Genomic DNA, 21030 nt, shown 5'->3' with positions numbered 1-21030 from the left:
AAATATATATTTTGAGTGAACATTATAATATATTTACATATTTAGTATAAAATTGTTTCTAAATGGTGACCTAAAACAAGACGCTATTGTACTGCGTCAATGTTATGTTATGTGACTGATGACAGAATGTCTTTACATAAATAAGAGTACCGCATTTAAAATGATATTTTAATATATAGTAGTGTTGAATTAGACTTAGACATTATAAATAATAGTTCATAAAAAGGTCATATAATTATAAATATTGAAAGTTATTGTATGCTTTCCTCTAACGAAATCTCAACACTGTAATTTGGTCTTAATGTGTGTCTCAAAGACATTGTAAATTATTTGTTATGATACTTCATTGGATATTTATAGTAATAATTGAGTAAGTGTAGCATTAAATTCCAAAAACTTTAATATATCATCATTTGGTATAACTAATGGTCTAATTAAATATTTTAATCAATCAAATTTTATCTTATATTCACTTTGAGATAATGATCTTATGCACGAGAAAGTTTAGCCCTCCCACAAATTGTGTCATAGTATCCTAAAATTTAATTATTAGATATATTAATATTGATCAGTTAACTAACAAGTATTATATATAGTCATTTTTAAGAAAAACTTTTATAAATCAATTTTTGTACAGTAATTTAATTTTGGGATATAAAAAACTATTGAATAGTTTTAACATGATACATCTGATGTAACAGGATTTTTCAATACAGGTTACTATTATCATTCACCAATTTTTTGGTGATCATTTTTTGATTGACATTTTTAAACTTAAAATGCTGGTTAAAAATAGTCACTAGAAAAGATGTTATCTTTTCTAAAAATTTTTTTTTTTTTAAACCACTGACATAAAATGTCAATGGGTTTATCAAATAATGAGTAATTTATTTATCATGAACCATTTAATTTAATCAAAAAATAATAGTTTATTTATCAGTTTCTATAAATTAAATAATTTTCTCAATGTATCAATGTAATAATAAAAGATTTTCTACATTCATCCCTTATAAGGGTATAAACTTTAATTTCAAAAATGGCAACATCCCTGATTGAATATTTTATTTAATAGATAATGGTCTAATTAAGAAAATAACTGGATCAATAACAATTTTTGGACCAATTTTCAGAAGTTATTAATAATTTTAAGTAACGATTGGAGGTGAAGAGTGGGTTTTAAATTTTAAAACTAAATTTATAATTTCTATTTTTATAACTATACATTTTCTGACCATACTCTTCCTTTCATCTAGATATAAATATGTGAATAACTTCCGAAATACTGGTCTATTAATTGTTATCAACCAGTCATTTTCTTATTTAGATCTAATAAATAAGCTAGTTTATTATTTAAGCTCCAATTTAAAAAAATTAAAGTTGACATAAGTTAAAAAGGATGAATATAAAAAATATTTTATGATTGATAAATTGAGGAAAATATTAATCTTCAAAAATAAGATTATATAATTTATAAATATTATTGTATAAAGAACATTGATGTTTTATTTGTTAAATTTTATATTTAAGTCAAATTTATTACAAAAATTTTATACTATCTGAAATTGATTTCTATTAATGATGTAAAATTATTTCTTGGATATTAAAAAAAAATGTTATTATTTTCTAAACCAAAGTTGACACTTATTTACATAAAATATACAAATTGTAATAAATATCATTATGAAATTGGTTTGATTTTAAAATGTAATGATATTAAGGAAAAAACAAAACATTTAAGATCTTGAACAAGATAATAAAAAGTTCTTAGTCCTTCTGGATCTTTAGATGTGTTAACATCTAACAAAGATCCAGTTTTAGACGTAGTGAAAGATATATGTTCATCATCTATCACAATCTCTAATTCTTGTCTTCCTACTCGATCTGGTGGTGGCCAAAGAGCATCATCTTCATGCATTATTTCTGAGTCTGATACAATACGTTTGAGTTCTTCAATAACAGGTTGATGAACATAAACTTCTTTACGGATCATGGTGTCATTTTTATAGTTAGAATTATTTGCATAACGAAGCTTTCCATCAGGTCGAAATTCAAATTCTAAAAATTCATGACCAAATTTCCCTAAAATAATTAAAAAATATAAATAACTTTATTAATATTTATGTAGAAAACATAAATAATATTATTAAATATTTATATCACATATATAAATTATAATTTGAGGAATTCTGATTTTTACAAAATAAGATTTTCTTAATACAATAAATACACTTTGTATTACTAACAAAAGCTTAATTTGATTTATTTTAATAAATAAGATTTAATAATCTAATCTGCCTTAATATATTATTAAAATTAGAGAATAAATATTTTGTTAACTTATATATGAATCAATGACAAATTATTTGATCGGTTGATAGAGAAACAATTACACTTCTCTAGCTTCTCAACAACATTTTATAATTTAGTTAATTTTAAAATCATTTTTTCGAAACTACTTACAAATAATAAGAAGATAACCAACCTTTATGTCCAATGTAGTATCGTAAATAAAATTCTCCAGACATTTTTAAAAAATTTAGAAATTACAATTTTTATTTAATAACGTGTTATAATTTCTTGGATATCACGCTGCATGCGATCCGGCAGATAATTGTAAACAAACGGAAATTCATATTTCTGATTGGCTCATAGTTATCTAGAAAATAACAGTCTACTATGGATTAGTTCAATAAAATTCCCTTACTAATATCGGTGGCTCACTGTATAGTATCATAATTTATATCAACGGCAGACAATTTTTATTTGTGATTACATTAATTTTAATTTCTTATAGAAATTAGGGACGCAGGTAGGGGTGGGTTTTGAAGATTCACTCTCCTCATTTTAAATTGTTTTCATTTAAAATCAAATTATAGTAAAAATAATTGGATGAGGATTATAGAATCGAAACCTCCCATGAATAATATATACCTACCTTCCTATATAATAAATAAAAATTGAGATAAAATTCCATTTATAAAGTTTTTAACAGTCTTAGGAAGTAGAGTAACTTAATTACTCATTACTGAACGTCGTTAATATACTGTTTTTAAATTACTATTATTTTCAAGTAACTAATAAGTAATTTAATTACTTTTATAAAATAATTTAAAGTTACTAAAAAATCATATTTATCAAAAAATAATAACTCACTTTATTATTTTAATCATATTTGACATTTCTATACTTAGGCGTGAGGAATATAGCTGACAAATATCTAGTTTTAAAAATAGCAGCACCCGCGTAACAATTTCTCCTTTATATTTTTAATAATTTCTACAACACTTGTTCAAAAGTTATTATCGACCCGTCATAATCTTAATAAGATAAAATTTGTATTATTTAAAATAATGAAATATATGTTACATTTAAAAACAAAGTATAAGAAGTGGACCTATAATTTCTTTTATAATAGATAAATTCACCACGAATTACCTTGTATACATGTATAAATAGTTCTTTGTTTAACCACAATATACATAAAAAGTATTTGAGGAGTACTCAATACTTTTATTTTTAGGAAAATTAGAGTAATTTTATGAATTATTATAAATATATCGAGTAATTGTAACTTTATTACTTTTTCAAAGTAATTTGTCCAAGACTGATTTTTTTTTAATGTGTGTATCAAATGATCTCAGAAAATTTGCGTAGAGGGAGTATCTTATAATTTAATATTTATTTCAATATGCATAAATTATAGACCTTTTTTTATTTAGTACTGAATAATAATAATTATATTTTGTAAATATAGGGTCAAGATCGTCCCGAATTACGCTACTGTTCAGAAACGATAAACAAAAGATGATTAGAGGCATAGACCGGGGATATATTTAAAAAGGATATTTCAGTAAGAAGGAGTTAATTAATATACCCTCTTTTTAACATTTTTGTACATTTTTTATAAAAATACCAACATTTTGAATTCAACGGAATATTATTCTTAATCATTTTAATATTTAAAATATGTTTAACTAGAACAAAGTCATTTGTGTAGTTCTCATTATACCCTGATCAAGTAAATATGAATAAAAATAACTCTGAGGTAGCTAACAAAAAGTTTCAAGCTATAAGGTTTTTCAACCACTCATAAACATTTTCATTTGATATTCACCCCTAAAATTTTCTTTTAGTCCCCCAAATAAATATTTGCTTACATGCTTGGGACCAGTCCTGGTAATTTGAATTAAAAGCATTATTTCTTTAAAAATAACTAAAATCTATTATTCATAATATGCGTAAATACAACTAAAAATGTCTTCCAAAAAAAATTATATAAATTATTATACGAAAAATATGTATAAAAACATAGGAGGGTGGAATTATTTTAACGAAAATTATTCATATATTTTTTTCTGGTTGTGCCTGTTTATTTGGTCTGAAAATGTATACATTGATATTCAGAACTCTTAAATTTACATAATTGAAAATTATGAACTTCTCCGTTAGATTATAATAAAATTATTATTATTGAATTACAATTTTAATTTTAATAATATTTTTATTGTTCTTATTTAGTTACATATGTTATTCAATATATCAGTCATAAATTATTTTTTAAATGAAGACATACATAATAAACTAGCTTATTTAATAGAGCTAATTAAGAAAATGACTGGTCGTTATAAATTTTGGACCAGTATTTCGATAGTTATTAACATTTTTTACCTAGACGATAAAAGAATCAAGGCTGAGAAATTTCTATTGATATATAGATTTATTAGATCATTATCTAATTAATAAGCTAAGCGTTTTTTTTAATAATTAGGGCTTGGAATTATATGTATATATAATATATTTATATATAAATATATTTATAAATAAATATATTTTATTTGAGCCAATTTGGAGTGTTGCAACTTTATTGTAGGATTATATAGTAGTGAAGAAATACCTTTCGTATTAAGAGAGATATACTCCCTTAATCACCCTATGAAATGATTAGACAATATTATAGTAGGTCAGTGTTTAATATGGTATTTTTTTTAGGAGGTGCTTTTAGCATTAATGCTAGTAAAAAAAAATTAGATAAGCAAAGAAATTGGTTCATAAATAAATAAAAAAAGAAACATGGAGTCAATTTTCGAAATAGCGATATTCGATATTATATTATTGTCACCCTAAGATTATCGGGATTTTCCTGTCTCCCTGAAATGTACCTGGATTCAATACTGTAGTAAATTTAATAATTTATTATAAATATCCATAGTATTTTTTTACATTAAGATTAATTAAAAATGGACCAACATTATTGTATATTATTTAACATGTAGTTAGTTTGTTAACCAAAAAGAATAATGTGGAAAACAAAAATGAAGGGCATTCCTCCCATTTATTCTGATCAACTTCGACCACTACTTTCCTGGAATTACAAAAAATTGTAGAGAATCTTAAAGAAAAATTCTTGATGAGTTAAATTTTTTGTATAGAAAAGAAAAAATTATGAAGATTTTGAATAGATTTTGTTCATTTATTTAAAAATAAAAAGTGTTCTAAGTATTTTGTTTTACTGATAATAATTGATCAACAAGGTGCTTAAGATAAGTTATTAATAATTATTTTTAGGTACATTGGCTATCAATTGGAAGTCTTAATCTTTAAGCCTAAGGTAAGTCATCAATTGTCAATTTGAAAAGTATTCATTTTTTTATGGTTAATCAATGACAGTTCATTGTGTTGAAAACTAAAAGAAAATATTAGTGATCTTTAATAACGCTAATAACTGGAATGTAGATGTGTCATAATACGTTAGATCATATCGTGAAGCATTTGAGAGTGTTAAATTTAACTAATAAAAAAATATAGAATAACTGAGGTCGTGAATATTAGTGACGCCTGTATTTTTTCTTTTGGCGGTGCAATCGTCCACGCCCATATGACAATACTTATTAGTCGTAATCATTTTTTATCTCTCCGTCACCGTTATCACATGTACGTATTAGTAATTGATAAATAATAAGTTACTCTCAGACAATTATTTTAACGCAACGTCTGTAATTTATTTTATATTAGAGTAACATCTGTGTTTATTATAAAATATTATTCAAATTCTTATCTGAGCGGTGCTTTAACCAATTCAGTGTTAGTTAAACGGATTCCTTTTTGCACAAAATTATTATTTTAAAGATTATATTTTATAATTACTGTAAAATTTTAATAAAAATTTCAGTGCTAGTAGTTCCTGGTCAAGAGAAACTCGTCTTTTAGAACACCACGTACTCTGCTGTTAGTATATTACTGGTTTTTAAAATACATTACTTATTATTATCTTAGTTGTCATTTATAAGTAAAACAATAAAAACCTTGTGTAGTTGGTAATATGTCAGAATATGTAAATCCTGTTGAGTTATCCGCCACTTCGGCAATCAGTCCACTTGGTATTGTTAGTGGTTCATCTAAAAAATATTATCGGAAAACGGCACATAGGTATGTTATTAATATTGGATATAATATTTTGTTTGTAATATAACTCTTAAAAATCTTTTATATTTAATTGGTGAATTATTTTATTTCTTGTATTTAATTTTGACATGAACCATAAAGAAGTAATATCAAGAATTTCCTTTAAAAAACGTATTTTGAGTGATATTTTCTTAGTTGTACAATATTTAGACATCAGTAAATTTACTATCTTATCATTAGTTTTACTATCAGTAGATAAATTTTGAAAAATAGTTTTAAGTCTTTACTTATGTTTTTATTTGTGTTATTCAAACAATTGTATAAATATTGATTTGTATTAGAATTTGTTTAATTTTCTAGTTAAAGAAATTTTGATGATATTAAATTTTAGTTATTTTCTTGTTAAATATTCAGACAAGAAATTTTATCATAATGCTAATTATAACATTTTGTTTAATGAAAAATATCAATTAATATTTCATAAAATATTAATTTTATATAAATAATTACTATTATTTTTATCGGTGTTTTGTTTAAATAAATGGAAACCTGTATTTTATATAAATTATATTCAATTTTAAAATTGAATTGATTTATCTTCAGATATCTTTAAAATTTCAAATGCAAAGAAAGTAGTGTTATGATTTTTGTTCAGATTTGAGGCTATTTAAATATTAATAAATTCATAAATAAAACAATTGATTGTAAACGTTAACCTGTTTATAATAGTGCATGTAAAAGAGCTGAGAGATCTAGTGCTTCCATGTTATTAACTTTATGTTACAATTGAAAACTGTTAATTTTTTTCTTAAAACCTAAAATTAAAAAATAATAATAATAATAATTCTTTTAATTTATATTTGTTTAGCTTTTTTTAAAATAAAACAAGTACAAAGATGATATGAGAGATTTACAACACTTTACAAAATAATACTAATTTTATCAAAAAATATAAGTCCTCTTTAAAAATTATAGTAACTTCTATTTGTGCCATAAAATTTTAATAAATAAATTCAATATTATTAAAATATCATAGTCCTTATTTATTTTGGAAAATTATATAGATAAGGGCGCACCAAATTATTTGCTTTATGACAAATAATATGATATGAATTTTTATTAAATTTTCATAATTTACGAGCACGTGGTATAAGTAAAGCTGACTGGCATTTTGGCTCACTAAAAGACGTGTTCTTTTTATAAATCACAAAAAATGTTCAGGGTTATACTATTTTAAGATATCTTCAATACAATTCTTGTTAAAGAAGTAATCATTTTTAAGTTTAAAAATAAAATTATTGAGTCATTAAAAAAATATGTAACTATTATTCAATTTTTTAATCAGTAATGTCATGATTAATTGTTATTTTAGATTAAAACTATAATTGAATTGATTAGAATGATAAATTTTATCAATTAAACTCGGATTATTTTTATTTTCATTACAGTAATAAATTTGATTATAAATTATTATAATTTATATGTGTGGTATACATGTTAGTTCAGTTATTTTAAAACCATACAGATAATTTTAAATTTCTTAAAAATTATTTTTGTCACAAAAGATAAGTCAATCAAATTTTGTACGAATTTATCCGTAATTAGTCTACTCCGACGAGTTATTTACCATAAAAAAGATAACGAGTTGATTATTGTGAAAAGTATGCTTTAATTAGTTAAGCGAAGTAAAAATTATTTATCGAGTAAAATGTAGAATGTAGAACTATTATATGTATAAATAATCAGTATTCACTATGTGATTTACCATTTTTATTTTCGGAACGTGCTAGATTCTTAAGCATGTTCGTGACATTAGTATGAATATTAATGTGTAATTAAAAAAAAATACTAATAAAAGACCTTATATAGTTTAAAATTTGATATGAAATTATTTTACTCAACTGGAAATAAATCCAGACCACGAGTAGTGCAATAATTATACTTGCATTGAGCCAAAAATAACGTTGAATTTTGTTCAAGATAGATTATTATTAAAATATTTCAGGAATATGTTTTATTATTACAATACAAATTTTATACATTTTAACTTAATAATAAATTTATTAATTCAATAAAATGTATATATTTTACATGGTATTATAGAAGTTAAACAATTTTTTATTGATTGATGGCAATCATTTGTAATTTGTTTACCTAAAATTAAGTAAACAACTCACTATTAACTTGAAGTAGTTTTTAACAGAAAATTACGTAGTCTGGTATTTAAGTCAATTATTATAAATATACTTGATAAATAACCTTTTATAAATTTAATTTTTTATCAGTCCTGTTAAATTATATACATTTTTTGTTATACGACCATGTTAAAAAATACTAGGGGAGTAATTTTTTACTAAGTGGGCACAATCTTTATATGTTCATTTGTTCATTTGTTCTGTAAAGTGTTGCTTAATATTATTTTAAAGCTCATTATAGTTATAATCAAACGAATTAAGTGAAATTATCGACTGAAAATACGATAAAAATATTTGACGCAGTATACTTATGTTAACTAGCTGTAATATCGGGTGGCTTTAGATAATGTATATATATATATATATTTATAATTTGTTTTTAATTATTTAGAAAATGTGTAGTTTCGTTTAAAAGTTTGCTTGCCTTAAAAGAATAAAATAACACCCCTGCCATAAATACTGAAAAAAAATAACTTCTTAATGCATTATATATCTTGTAGTAATTGAATTAAAAAAATATTTTAATATAATTTATCTTTGTTTATCTGAGGTATTCGTCATTTCTTAAGCCGTTATTAGATTTTTATATTAATGATAGTTGATATTGGTCATTCTTTGTTTGAATTATTGTGGTAAAAAAATATTGATTCCTTAATTTTGTTTAAATTGTCATTATTATCTTAAATACTATCAAATATTTGTCTTCCACAGCCTTTGATCATCATACTTGATAATTCAATATTTAAATTGTACTATAATTGGTTTGTTGTGTACTCATTTGTCGGAGTTTAACAATTGAGTGTAACAGATAACGTTTGATATTAACAATTTTAACTGAAATTAAGTAGGTGCCTAATACTTTAATCTTAACTTCACTACTAGTGTTAATGTTTAAATAATAATTTGTTCGATAAACACACATTGTAGTATTTATGATTATCCTAAATAAAAATTTTATTTAATGTGTTCAGTAGAATTACCAATTATAAATTATTATTAGACCTGTTAACCTCTGTATGATATATTTTCAAAAAGCTTGAAAATAAATTCCTATCAAAACTTGTGTTTTAATATTTCTAGAAAACCGTTATAGTATCTAATTATAAAGAGGTTTTAAACTAAAATTAAAAAATTAATAATATTTATGAATATTTTTTTATTTAACACGAAATATCACAGAAGTAAATAAATAAATTCTTAAGCTATAATTTTGGGGCTTAAATTTTAATTTTTAATCGCAAAAAAAAATGTAGTGTTGTGAATACATACTTTTTGAATCAAGTTGGAATCAGAATACAATAGATACTAAAAAATTTTGCTTCGAAAATTGAATTAAATATTATATTTTGAGTTTAGTTAGGAAATATTTTTACAGGATAAAAAAACCTTTTAAATATCGTCATAATTATTGCGTTTATAACGTACAATTTTGTCAAAACTTAATAAAAAATATGTTATCAATAAACTTAAAATATCGTTAAACATAATACAACTTATATCATAAAGCTATTATCATTAAAAAAATTATAATAAATTATATTCAAAGGTTATATTTAAAAAAAATTTACGTAAGAAGAAAAGTAGTCATTTTTCCAAATTAAAAACTGCTTACGATAGTGAATTATGTTTTGAACTCTTTTGACGTTAAATGTAAAAATGTAGTAACGAAAAATTCAATTATAAGAAAACTTTATAATATATTTAAACGTTAAATGAAAACATTCTTTTAATCCGGCCCCTAATTCATTGAAAACAGAATTCTGGAAAGTTCTCTATATCACTAACAGAAAAGTAAACTATGCCATATCACATTTTACTGATACTAATCAGTTTTAAAATAAAAATTATTAAAATCAATACATTGATAAGTAAATACTCTAATGTCTGTGACATTTATGTGGCGTAACTTTCACTAAATTGTAAAAGACCGTTAATTACCGTTTGTTTATATCTTGCGGTCTAATTAGTTGAATACAGATATGTGAAATCAAAAATTAAAGTCTCTACGGATTAGTAACTAAATGTGGGCATGCTTACGAGAACAACAGATAGTTAAATAAAAATACGCAATCCTTTAAATTCAATAGTCTTATTGGTTGTGCATGAAATTACTGTCAATAATTTTGTATATTTATATTGGTGTTGCGTGATTAGTATTCTAATGGTTTGCAATGTCTATTGAAAATCGATAATTATGATGCGAAAATTAATTATTAATCAAGTATCTCCAGCGCTGTACTCGCACGTACATACAATTATAAATTGTTCGTTAGAAAACCGTATCGAAACAATCGGTTCAGCAATATCCCAAAAAGGATACACAACCGTGTGCCCAAAATAGGATCTCCGCCTTTGATTCGCCCGATTCCACCTTCCCCTGCGGAATGAGCACCGCAAATAAGTCACGAATTCGCCAAATGGATCCGTGTCGTACGCATACATTCATTCTATTTGGTAGTATAAATCGGCCTGAGCACTGTTATTACGATTCATTGCAAGTTATCGATCGGTTTTGTGTTCATCTTTTCGGTGATCTAAACGCGCGCATAAATAAATCGACGGATCAAACTTCAACCGGTGCACTTCAAACGGAACCCGAACTGGTATATTATCGAACAGCGTTGCGTTGGCTGCTGCTGCTGTTGTGTTAATCCAGCGGTGCGCTCGTCGCGATGTTTTCATTGAATAATCTCACGCTATCGGCCAGTATTGCTCGCATTTTGATTAATTATGAAAACATTTGTGTCACTGTGATTCGCGTTTTATTGCCGAATTTCAACAATGTCAAGAATTAAACACAACAAACAAACCGCGGTGTTCGCCAAACCGGTTGTCACTTCCAGACCGTCGGTCGCTGTTGACGCGCTACTAATCAGTATTATTAGTGCTACTTGTGCTCTAGTTATTAGTGTTGACTTTGCACCTCCGGTCGTAGAAATATAATAGGGCGATCCGATCCCGTTTATAGTGTACGTACATTATAATTGTTATCATTATTGTTGTACACACCGTATTGGGGCCTGGTGGTTCGTTGATGAGTCCATAGGCAAAGTCGTTTATTTGTTGTTTTTTATTCTGGTGCACTATCATCAAACGAACATGTCACTTAAGACGGAAATTTCGCGGGAGGGCGAAACTCGAACTGCCTCCTTTCGAACTAATTCGACCAAATGTCATCTGTCAGACTGCGAGCTCATGTGTTTTTTTAACACTGAAGAGCACAGCAGTAACGCTAGAGAAAATGCGCACAGGTAAAATAAAATATACTTCTTTTTTAATTTTTTAAACTTCCAAGTTTTCTTTACTAGTAAAATAAAGTGTTATGTAAAGTTTGTAAAGTATTACTTATCCCAAACAGGCTAGCCAAATTAACCGCGAGTTCAATCATTTAATTTACTTAAGATCAGATTCTTAAGCGAAAAAAAATTGATTTTTTTTTTAGTACCCAGGTTATGAATATTGTGTCAAATATTAAAGTTTGAAACAAAGTAAAACTTATGCGGAATACTTTTTTTTTTTTCATGATTATGCAAACACGTGTTTTTAAATAATTTTTTTGCTTTAAGTGTTAACTAATTTTTGAATATCTTTTTGTTCTTTTTTAGAACTATGTATTATTATAAATTTTATTAATAATTAAATAGTTTTCTCTATCCAAAAATTGAAATTTATCTTTTTAAGTGATTTAATTGCTATGATAAATTTTATTCAAATAGATATCTTTTCAAGTAGGTTTTGTAAATAGTTAAAAATGTATTAATGAACTCGGTAACTAATGGCGGCTAGCGAAATAAAGCCAAAATATATCATATTCACAATTGACCCGTCTGAGTCCTTGAACTTGTAGCGATTAGATAACGAAATAATGCGAATACCTAATTTACATAATTTGTTTCAATATTTTATCTAAAACTATTTTTGTCTGTCGTAAAGACTCCTCAGGTCATTTCTACGTTTTTGGGTTATCGCCGTTAGATTTTGCCGTGTTGATATTGATGTCTGCACATTTTTGGAAACCAATTTGCATGTCGCTTAAAATAGTTTTTACCGATAATTTTTTTTTTATCGGTTAAAAGTTACCATGAAGTATGCGCTCGTTCTTAACATTTAAAAAGGTAAGTCTTAATCATTATTAGAATGCTCGTTCTTTTAATTATATTAAATAAAGATAATTTATATTATCTGTGAACTATTCTACTAAAAGTCGGAACACGTGTATACGAACAGTTTTCGCGTGCAAAATACAACCAGTGCAATGCTGTAACATTAATTAGATCATCTTTCGCAGTTATACGAAATTCATCGAGGCAATGATAATGACTTAGCATATATTAACCTATTGTATAAGCAATATCGTACTCAACATTTATCACAACGAACAGATGTTGTTTTTTTTACTAATATCGTTAAATTCATAAAGGTTTTAGATTTTGTTTATCAATTGATACTTTTTCTACTCAATAATTATTGAATGTCGATAAATAAATTTATTTATTAAATATTCAGAAGTTATCCCATCAATTATTGATGATATAATTACTATATGTTTAACTTCACCAAGTTACACGTGAAAAGCAATTTTAAAATGTTGACATATTTTTTGAATAACCAGTATGCAATTATGTAGCCACGACGTTTGGCGGATAAATTATATTGCTCAATGATAGTGTTGGAGTAGTCATTATTAATTTATATTTTTGTACGTTGTTTGGATAACGCAATGGTTTTATTTTTATTCGCCGTCAAATTTCATTTATGCAATTTTGTGTCATTTCTGGTTTCGTTGACCTATATAGTAGATTAAAATATTATGTCAACTCGAGTACAAGTCTTCTAAAAGAAAAAAAGTGTCAGCAATGTTTATTGCACGTATTATGATTATTACTATTTTTTTTACGTTTTTAAAGTTGCTGGCATTATAAAAAGTTTTTATTCAATTCCATTAAGTATTTCAAAAACGCTGTAGATTTTTAACACATTTGACTAACCCTAAAGATACTTTTGTGTTAGTATTAGTTAATTTTGATATTTCTAAAATTGAAGTAATACTGTTGGATTAATTCAATAACTATCACATGATTAAACGTTTACATTTTTCCTTAGCCATTAAGTAGTCTTTGTTTAAAATACATTTCAAATTAAAATATTTATTTGCAATAATTGTGTGTGTATTGTATTAATCGAGTATATTACTGAAATTATGCGTTAACTCTGTCCAAACTACATTCTTGTACAGGTTTAAATTAATTTAGACACGTGTCGTGCGGTTCCTTAATTAATTATGAAGATGTTGTAACGATTATGCACTTTCTGTTTGATACCATAAGGTTTGCATTAATAAATGATTAATTATACATGCCGTGTTGCAGAGCGAGTACCATTTCCTGTATGCGACTGCTACTTGTGCATTATGTTCGTAATGTATTGGATAATAACGTTACAAATAGTGCAATATTAGTCACTGGCATATGGATATTCATTGATGGTGGTTATACAGGTTTTAAAAAATCAAGTTCATGTTCGAGGTTTTTTACTTGCTGTTGTTTTGTAATTGTATGTTTTGATTTTCATTTATTAGCAAATCTTATGCGGTAAATCAGAATTCAAAAAGAATATATTCCTTTTGATAAATATTTTCATAACGTTACCCGTTTTTATTTAAATTAGGAACGATATTATTTTGCACGATGGTATTTACTATTTTAACAAAATAATAAGTACTTTGGTGCAGTCTTCAGAATTTTATTGTTAGATAAAACTACCCTGCAAAATACTTGGCCTAGTTTTGCCGGTTGAATAATGAAAAAAAAACGAATTTACATGTCAAGTGATAATCTAGTCACTGGTATCTTCATACGGTTGGAAAAAACGTTGAAATCTTGATGTACTCGTTTTTTCTGGCCTATTAACAACCCTAGACTGTACTATATATGTACAATATGTTGTCGTATACCTAAATGGAAGAAGAAAATAATTAATGTGATTTAAACTAACATGAAAAAAATGATATACACGATGTAATTTGATTGAAAATTAAATTGATAATTTCTAGTAATTAAAAGTTAATAGAACGATAATTAATTTATGAAATTATTATTTTACATTCGTGAGACGTGTCTGGAAAACAGCAATGACGAAGAGAAGTTAAACTCTTTTTTGATTGACTAACGATATTGCAGTGAGTACTTGCAATATCTGTCAGTCGTGTGTTAAATCATAAGTATTTTAATGTAGAAACAACGTCACGTAGTTAAGATATCTCTCTGAAGAAAATCACACTTAAAAAAGTAGTCATCAATGGAGTATTTAAACAACGGCGATTGCAATATTTATTTCACAAAAACTGATGTAGCCCGACTGCATTTCTGTAACGTTAAAAGCGTTGTACTTGACTGTTTGTGAATTATGTCGGGAAAAATTTGGCGCCCATGGCGTGAGGTAACTTTAAAGACGACACGCAAATCCTTTAGCGACAGTAGTGAAGTTTTTTTTGTTTATTAACTATAGAACCTTTTTTTTTAATGTAACGTCATCTACTTTCCAGACTGCAGTGCCGGTACTGCCAATAGAAATAAGACCGTTGTTTTTGTGATTTTGTTGATGTTTAGTGAACATCAACTAGTATTTTCGAGACACAATGTAGTCTTGACGTGTAAATTATTTTTCAATGGCATTGATGTAATTAGTATGCGTTTACATAAATCTCTTGTCTCTGTTAATAAGTACGTTTTGTCAGTGCGTTGAAATGATTAGAATTATTTTTGCTTTTTAATGAATATCGTACATGATTGAATGTCGTGTTTCTAGTTTAAGTACATCCACATTAATAAATAGTTGTTTTTATTCTTTTCAGAATTTTCGTTAACAGAAGTTTACACTTGGAAAACATAAAGTTCTATGGCTTCGACATGGACTATACGCTTGCCGGTAATTATTTGTGCAATTTATTCCATTGACACTTATTAGCATATTGTTATTTGGTAAAGTGTTTAATACGTTTAATATTAGTTAGTAATTTATTTATATTATTTTTGTAATGTATTTTAGTTGTAGTGGTCGTTCACAAGCATAATTAATTTCCATGTTATCATTTGGGTTAAAAAAAGGTTACTGCTCTTGTTTATGTAAACAAACATAATGATAATGTTATTGTTGAACAATTAGTCTTAATGTATTATGTAATTTTTTCAAATGGGCATTTCAAAGAGAACATGATGCGTTTTGTTTTTATTATTTCATCATCTACTGCTTCCGTCTACGTAAATAATACCTGATATGTGTTTTAGGTATTTTCATTGTTTTTACGCGATTAAATGAACTGTATTCATTTACATTTGTGACGTTATATTTTATCTGGGCTCTAGTGGCCCCGATGTTATGGTCATCGCACTTTAAAAATCACTTAAGCATCACCACCTTCAAATTTTTTTTATCATTTTTTGCTCATTATTTATTATTAAAGTATCTTTTCCATGAAATAGCGGATATTAATCAGGAGAATAATAATGTTGCCTAAAATATCACCCATATTGCGACCGCAGTGCATGTTAAAGCAGAGAAATTCAATTTTAATAAATACACGATACGTCATATCGTATATCGTCATAATGTATTGTACGTTGTTTTTTGTTAAATCCTTAAATAAATAAAACTTATATTTGAACAAATGTTGATTAACAAAAATCTTGAACTGATTAGTGAAATTCATTCTACGAGTGTTTGGATTTCAATCTACACAAAAATTTTAGATAATCTATTTAATCATTAATTTCTCCATTAGGTTTTATTCCTGTTGACTAACTTATTTGGTTAATTGGGGTTGGTTTATTTTATTGATTTTACATGCAATATTTTTCAACTTTAGAGTATAAATCACCGGCTTACGAGAGACTGGGATTCGCGTTGGCCGTAGAAAGATTAGTCTCGCTTGGTTATCCCACTCAAATACTTCAGTTTGAATATGACCCCACCTTTCCAGTCAGGTAATTAAAAAAAATGCGTTCAACATGTACAATACAAACTTGACATCATATAATTCGTTTATTTATAATATTCATGTTCTTATCATTTTCTGTTTCCATCTTATATTCTCAGAGGTTTGTGGTTCGATTCGCTGTATGGAACATTGCTCAAAGTAGATTCCTATGGTAATATATTAGTGTGCGTGCAGGGTTTTGAATTTCTAAAACAGTAAGTTTCTTTCGAATAAAATATCTTCGATTTGTTTTTAATACTGTATTGATATTTCAATAGCTCACAAGTATACGAGTTATACCCTAATAAGTTCCTTCAACTAGACGAGTCCAGAGTATATGTGCTCAACACATTATTCAATCTTCCAGAAACTTATCTTTTAGCATGTCTCATCAACTATTTTACAACATCACCCAACTATACGAGGTGTTTATTTTTTACTATTATTTACCGTTTAAATAATCATTCCCGACTAATAACTAAATTTGTCGTGCACAGAGAAAAGACTGGTGTCCGAAGTGGAGACTTATCCATGTCATTCAACTCGATATTCCAAGACGTCAGAAATGCAATAGATTGGTTGCACATACATGTGAGTTGTTTTAATGTGTGGTGATATTATTAGAATTAATATCCAAACACATTGTTTGCAGGGTGATCTGAAAGCTAGGACAATTCAAAATTTGTCAGATTATGTCAACAAAGATCCAAGACTGCCAATGATCCTAGACCGTATTCGCCAGAGTGGTGCCAAAGTATTTTTGTTGACCAATAGCGATTACTGGTTCACCAACAAAATCATGACATACTTGTTTGACTATCCGCATGGCGCTTCGGTAAGTTTCATATATCTATCGGTATTTATATCTTCAGAATTTAGTTTCCAACAAGCCGAGTCTCTATATTTAGGTATTGTTTTAATTAGTTCATTTTTATTGTGTTTAAAGCCGACAGAGCCTCATCGAGACTGGCAAACGTACTTCGATATAATCGTTGTGGATGCCAGAAAACCACTGTTTTTTAGTGAAGGTACCATATTGCGACAAGTAGATACAAAAACAGGAGCTTTGAAAATGGGTACTCATATTGGACCCCTTCTAAAAGGCCAGGTGTACTCTGGAGGTAATATTTTATCATTTATGAAAAAATATACTTAGAAAAACAAGTAAACTGTCATAACTAAAAAAAAATTAAGATTGGCTAACGAAATATCAATTTGTTTGTTAAGGTTCGTGCGACGTATTTACCAAATTAATTGGGGCTAAAGGCAAAGACGTTTTATACGTAGGCGATCATATATTCGGCGACATTCTCAAATCGAAAAAGATCCGTGGGTGGAGAACATTTTTGATTGTGCCGGAATTGGTGCAAGAATTGCACGTGTGGACTGACAAGTGTCAATTGTTTACCGAACTTCAAAATTTCGACATAGCTTTGGGTAACTTATACAAGTAAGTTGGTGTCATAAAACAAATCAAATATTCTCATTTTATGAAACGAGGTTATTTAAATGTTTATTTTGATCAATATGATCCATAGTTTGTACTTTAAGTAGTGTACATCGCACTGCATAACCTACAGACTAATAAATCATTTTGAACGTACATGGTAAAATTACTTTGAAGTATTTAATTTTCACCTACAGAAATTTAGATAGCAGCACCAATGAGAAACCTGATATATCGAAACTACGTATTTCTATGCGGGACGTTACGCACAAAATGGACTTGTCTTATGGTATGATGGGAAGTCTCTTCAGATCGGGTTCCAGGCAAACGTTTTTCTCGTCACAAGTTACCCGATACGCTGACATATATGCCGCCTCGTTCCTCAATCTCATCTATTATCCGTTTTGTTACATGTTCCGTGCTCCTGCGATGTTGGTCAGTATATTCTATCCGATAATTAATTTTTTTATTTTGTAATATCATTATCTAATTTTATTTCTAAATTAGTTCTGGATATCTATTGTAGAACGACATATATTTACATAGTACAGTATACATATATGGGTAATAATATCAAACAAAATAATAATTCATGTTTCCTTACTTTTTTTTTCTAGCTGTTTTATTGTAATGGTAAAATTCGAAGTTGACCATAGGGGCAATTTGAAAAAAATATAATTCTTGAACCAGTATTTTCAAAGCGATTAACATTTCTATATCTAGATTGGAAAAGGAGCAAGACTGAGAAATATCTAATAATAAAAATAGCAGCACTTGCGCCTTACTTCCAGTTATTATTTAAAATTTTTAATCTCTTCTAAAAAATTGGTTCAAAAGTTATTATTAATCTGTCATTTTCTTAATTAATTAATTTTCTATTATTTAAGCTAATAACGTTGACACTTTTATAAATTATTAGAAGGGGAATATCAAAGTACTATATAAAATATGTCGATTTTAAAGTTTAATTTTAGCAGCATACTAATTTTAAGTCGCATAAAAATCAAGGAGAAAGTATTCGTTTATTTCTTTTTAGCACTATGTTACAGTTATCTAAATTTAAAAAATACAATTATAATAATTTATTTAACTTATATTAATTAAAAAATTAATTCATTTAGATGCCCCACGAGTCAACTGTTGCTCATGAACATGAACAAAGGTTAAGCCAAGAAGAAGCATCTCCTAAATACACTATTGATGGTGAAGCTACAACTCAAAAACCTGAATTAACAATTAAACCATTAGATTCAGTTATAGATGAAGTAAGATAAATTTTGTTCTTAAATACATGTGGGGGTTAAGCAAGTGGTGCAAATCAATTTTTGGGTAAAACGAGTTTTACCTTATTAAAAATATTTAAAACTTAGCAATTACTTTGGTATGAACAATAGCAATAAATTTATATTATATAGCAATGTTACATCAATTTCAAAAACTATACTTATATTATTTCTTTTGAAATTAAGATATTTCAAATAGCTCTCCTAAAAAAACATAAAAATTAAAACTTGTGTGAACTATTTTATTTTTTATACAAAAATTTTGTTATTTTATTTAACTGTATAATCAGCATTGGGAATAGATAATCAATAAATCATTTATATTATCCATAAATATTGTAAATTTATATTTTATTATTGACACATTTGTACTTAACTTCTCTTCCTTGTTAGTACTTCTATGTTTTCTATTATTTAATAATACGTCTTGCCTTATCAGTAATTAATATTGAACAACTTCTTTTTTGAATGACTTAAAAGTAATTAGGGCTGAGTAAAATATTAATTTTATATTTATTTCATTAATAGATTCAGGGTTCCAATACGTTCACTACATCAGTGCCTGTTTCGGTAACACATACTCACGATGAAGATTGTTCAGATGATGAAGACATAAGAATCCATTAAATATGAACATTTAACATGAATATTGGCAATTACATTATTATATTAACATTTCCATGTTAATATATTAAATTCAGATACCATTTTTTGCAATCTTTAACAATGACTTATTGTTCTTTATTACCTATAAATAATGGTAGCAAATGATAACATTTGGTTGTGTATGATAAGTAAAAGCGTCTTTCTTATATTATATATTATCTATTTAATTTAACTATCAATTTTGTGTAAAAATTAAGACTTTATTGTTTGAGAGTATTTATTAAGTTACTTTTTTAATCTATAAATTTTACTTTTACCTAATTATTTATTTATTTATACTCTTTTTATAATTAACTTATACTACCATGGAATATTCTATTATGCTTGGCGACAATAAAATGTGCCTTTAGTTAATATCTTACTTCTTTGAGCATTAAATAAACTATGTAGTTTTTATTTGTATATTAGACAATTAATGTTTGTAATTAACACTAAAATAAATGCTTGTATTTTTTTATTTAAATAATATTTTATATTCAATATAAATTTATGTTTTCCTTAATAGTCCAATAAAACTTATAAATATAATATAATAACTGACGTTTTGATAATTTAAATTAGTGATGGGCATAATCGAGATATTCTGATTTTTTAAATAATATTGATTATTCTATAATCGAGTGATTATTTCTAATGATTTCTCGTTTATTATAAAAATAATGATTTCTTGATCTTGAAATGTATATAATCGAATAAAAGTTATTTCGAATGATGTCCATGAAACGATGAAACGAGAGAATACTATTTTTAAGTTTTTATTTAGCATAAATTATAGTCGAATTATTATTAAATTGTTGACTTCGAGTCTTATTTTCAACTCGTTCAATCGCTACTCATGGCAACACCTTATCTGTCACATTTTTGGGAAGTATGTGACGATTAGAACAAAGTTTTGTCCTGAACTGGCTAAACTACTGAGTTCTGATTCTCTCACTAGTTGTGAATTTATGAAAAATCAATTAGTTGTGGAATCAGGTGTTTTAATTATGATGGTCAAGCCGGCTATTGCTACCTTATCTTATGTTTTTATTTTTAAATTTGTTATCGGTTTTTTTAAAATAT

General features: G+C 26.4%; 2 protein-coding genes and 1 long non-coding RNA gene across 8 annotated transcripts; 2 read left to right on the top strand and 1 right to left on the bottom strand.

Annotated features, from left to right (window-relative positions):
* The first annotated feature begins 289 nt into the window (after positions 1–289).
* LOC126899790 (uncharacterized) lies at positions 290–4668 on the top strand. Its single transcript, XR_007702702.1, has 3 exons — positions 290–370; positions 3755–3850; positions 4519–4668. It is a non-coding gene; the product is annotated as an uncharacterized LOC126899790 (long non-coding RNA).
* Positions 1501–2625, bottom strand: LOC126899783 (protein mago nashi homolog). Its single transcript, XM_050674980.1, has 2 exons — positions 2483–2625; positions 1501–2079 (listed from the first exon to the last, which is right to left on the bottom strand). The coding sequence occupies exons 1-2, from the start codon at positions 2523–2525 to the stop codon at positions 1679–1681; spliced, it is 444 nt and encodes a 147-aa protein (XP_050530937.1). The 5' UTR covers positions 2526–2625; the 3' UTR covers positions 1501–1678.
* A 1035-nt stretch (positions 4669–5703) lies between the features above and the next one.
* On the top strand, positions 5704–20378 carry LOC126899761 (cytosolic purine 5'-nucleotidase). 6 transcript variants are annotated; one of them, XM_050674941.1, is made up of 14 exons: positions 5704–5931; positions 6170–6225; positions 6312–6426; positions 15451–15524; positions 16462–16579; positions 16692–16787; positions 16851–16997; positions 17070–17163; positions 17225–17407; positions 17519–17693; positions 17800–18022; positions 18217–18454; positions 19141–19284; positions 19831–20377. In XM_050674941.1, exons 1-14 carry the CDS (start codon positions 5876–5878, stop codon positions 19927–19929), a joined length of 1818 nt encoding a protein of 605 aa, XP_050530898.1. In that variant the 5' UTR covers positions 5704–5875; the 3' UTR covers positions 19930–20377. The 6 variants fall into 6 exon arrangements, with proteins under 6 accessions (XP_050530898.1, XP_050530902.1, XP_050530904.1 ...); XM_050674947.1 differs by lacking the exon at positions 5704–5931 and adding an exon at positions 5991–6081 and having other exon boundaries at positions 19831–20378; XM_050674945.1 differs by lacking the exons at positions 5704–5931; positions 6312–6426 and having other exon boundaries at positions 5960–6225; positions 19831–20369.
* The last annotated feature ends 652 nt before the right edge of the window (positions 20379–21030 follow it).

The sequence above is a fragment of the Daktulosphaira vitifoliae genome, unplaced genomic scaffold (assembly GCF_025091365.1).
Source record: "Daktulosphaira vitifoliae isolate Bord-2020 unplaced genomic scaffold, ASM2509136v1 Scaffold_2, whole genome shotgun sequence".
Lineage (NCBI taxonomy): Eukaryota > Metazoa > Arthropoda > Insecta > Hemiptera > Phylloxeridae > Daktulosphaira > Daktulosphaira vitifoliae.
The sequence above is the reverse complement of the archived record's forward strand: the minus strand, read 5'-3'. Positions and strand labels throughout refer to the sequence as shown.

What these genes read in the sequence shown, in the direction of transcription:
- LOC126899761 (XM_050674941.1), top strand. Translation starts at nt 5,876, where the DNA reads ATGACAATACTTATTAGTCGTAATCATTTTTTATCTCTCCGTCACCGT. An exon ending in ACATCACCCAACTATACGAG is followed by an intron (nt 16,998 to 17,069) that starts GTGTTTATTTTT and finishes TGTCGTGCACAG; the next exon opens with AGAAAAGACTGGTGTCCGAA. An exon ending in TCCGTGCTCCTGCGATGTTG is followed by an intron (nt 18,455 to 19,140) that starts GTCAGTATATTC and finishes TAATTCATTTAG; the next exon opens with ATGCCCCACGAGTCAACTGT.
- LOC126899783 (XM_050674980.1), bottom strand. Translation starts at nt 2,525, where the DNA reads ATGTCTGGAGAATTTTATTTACGATACTACATTGGACATAAAG. An exon ending in ATACTACATTGGACATAAAG is followed by an intron (nt 2,080 to 2,482) that starts GTTGGTTATCTT and finishes TAATTATTTTAG; the next exon opens with GGAAATTTGGTCATGAATTT.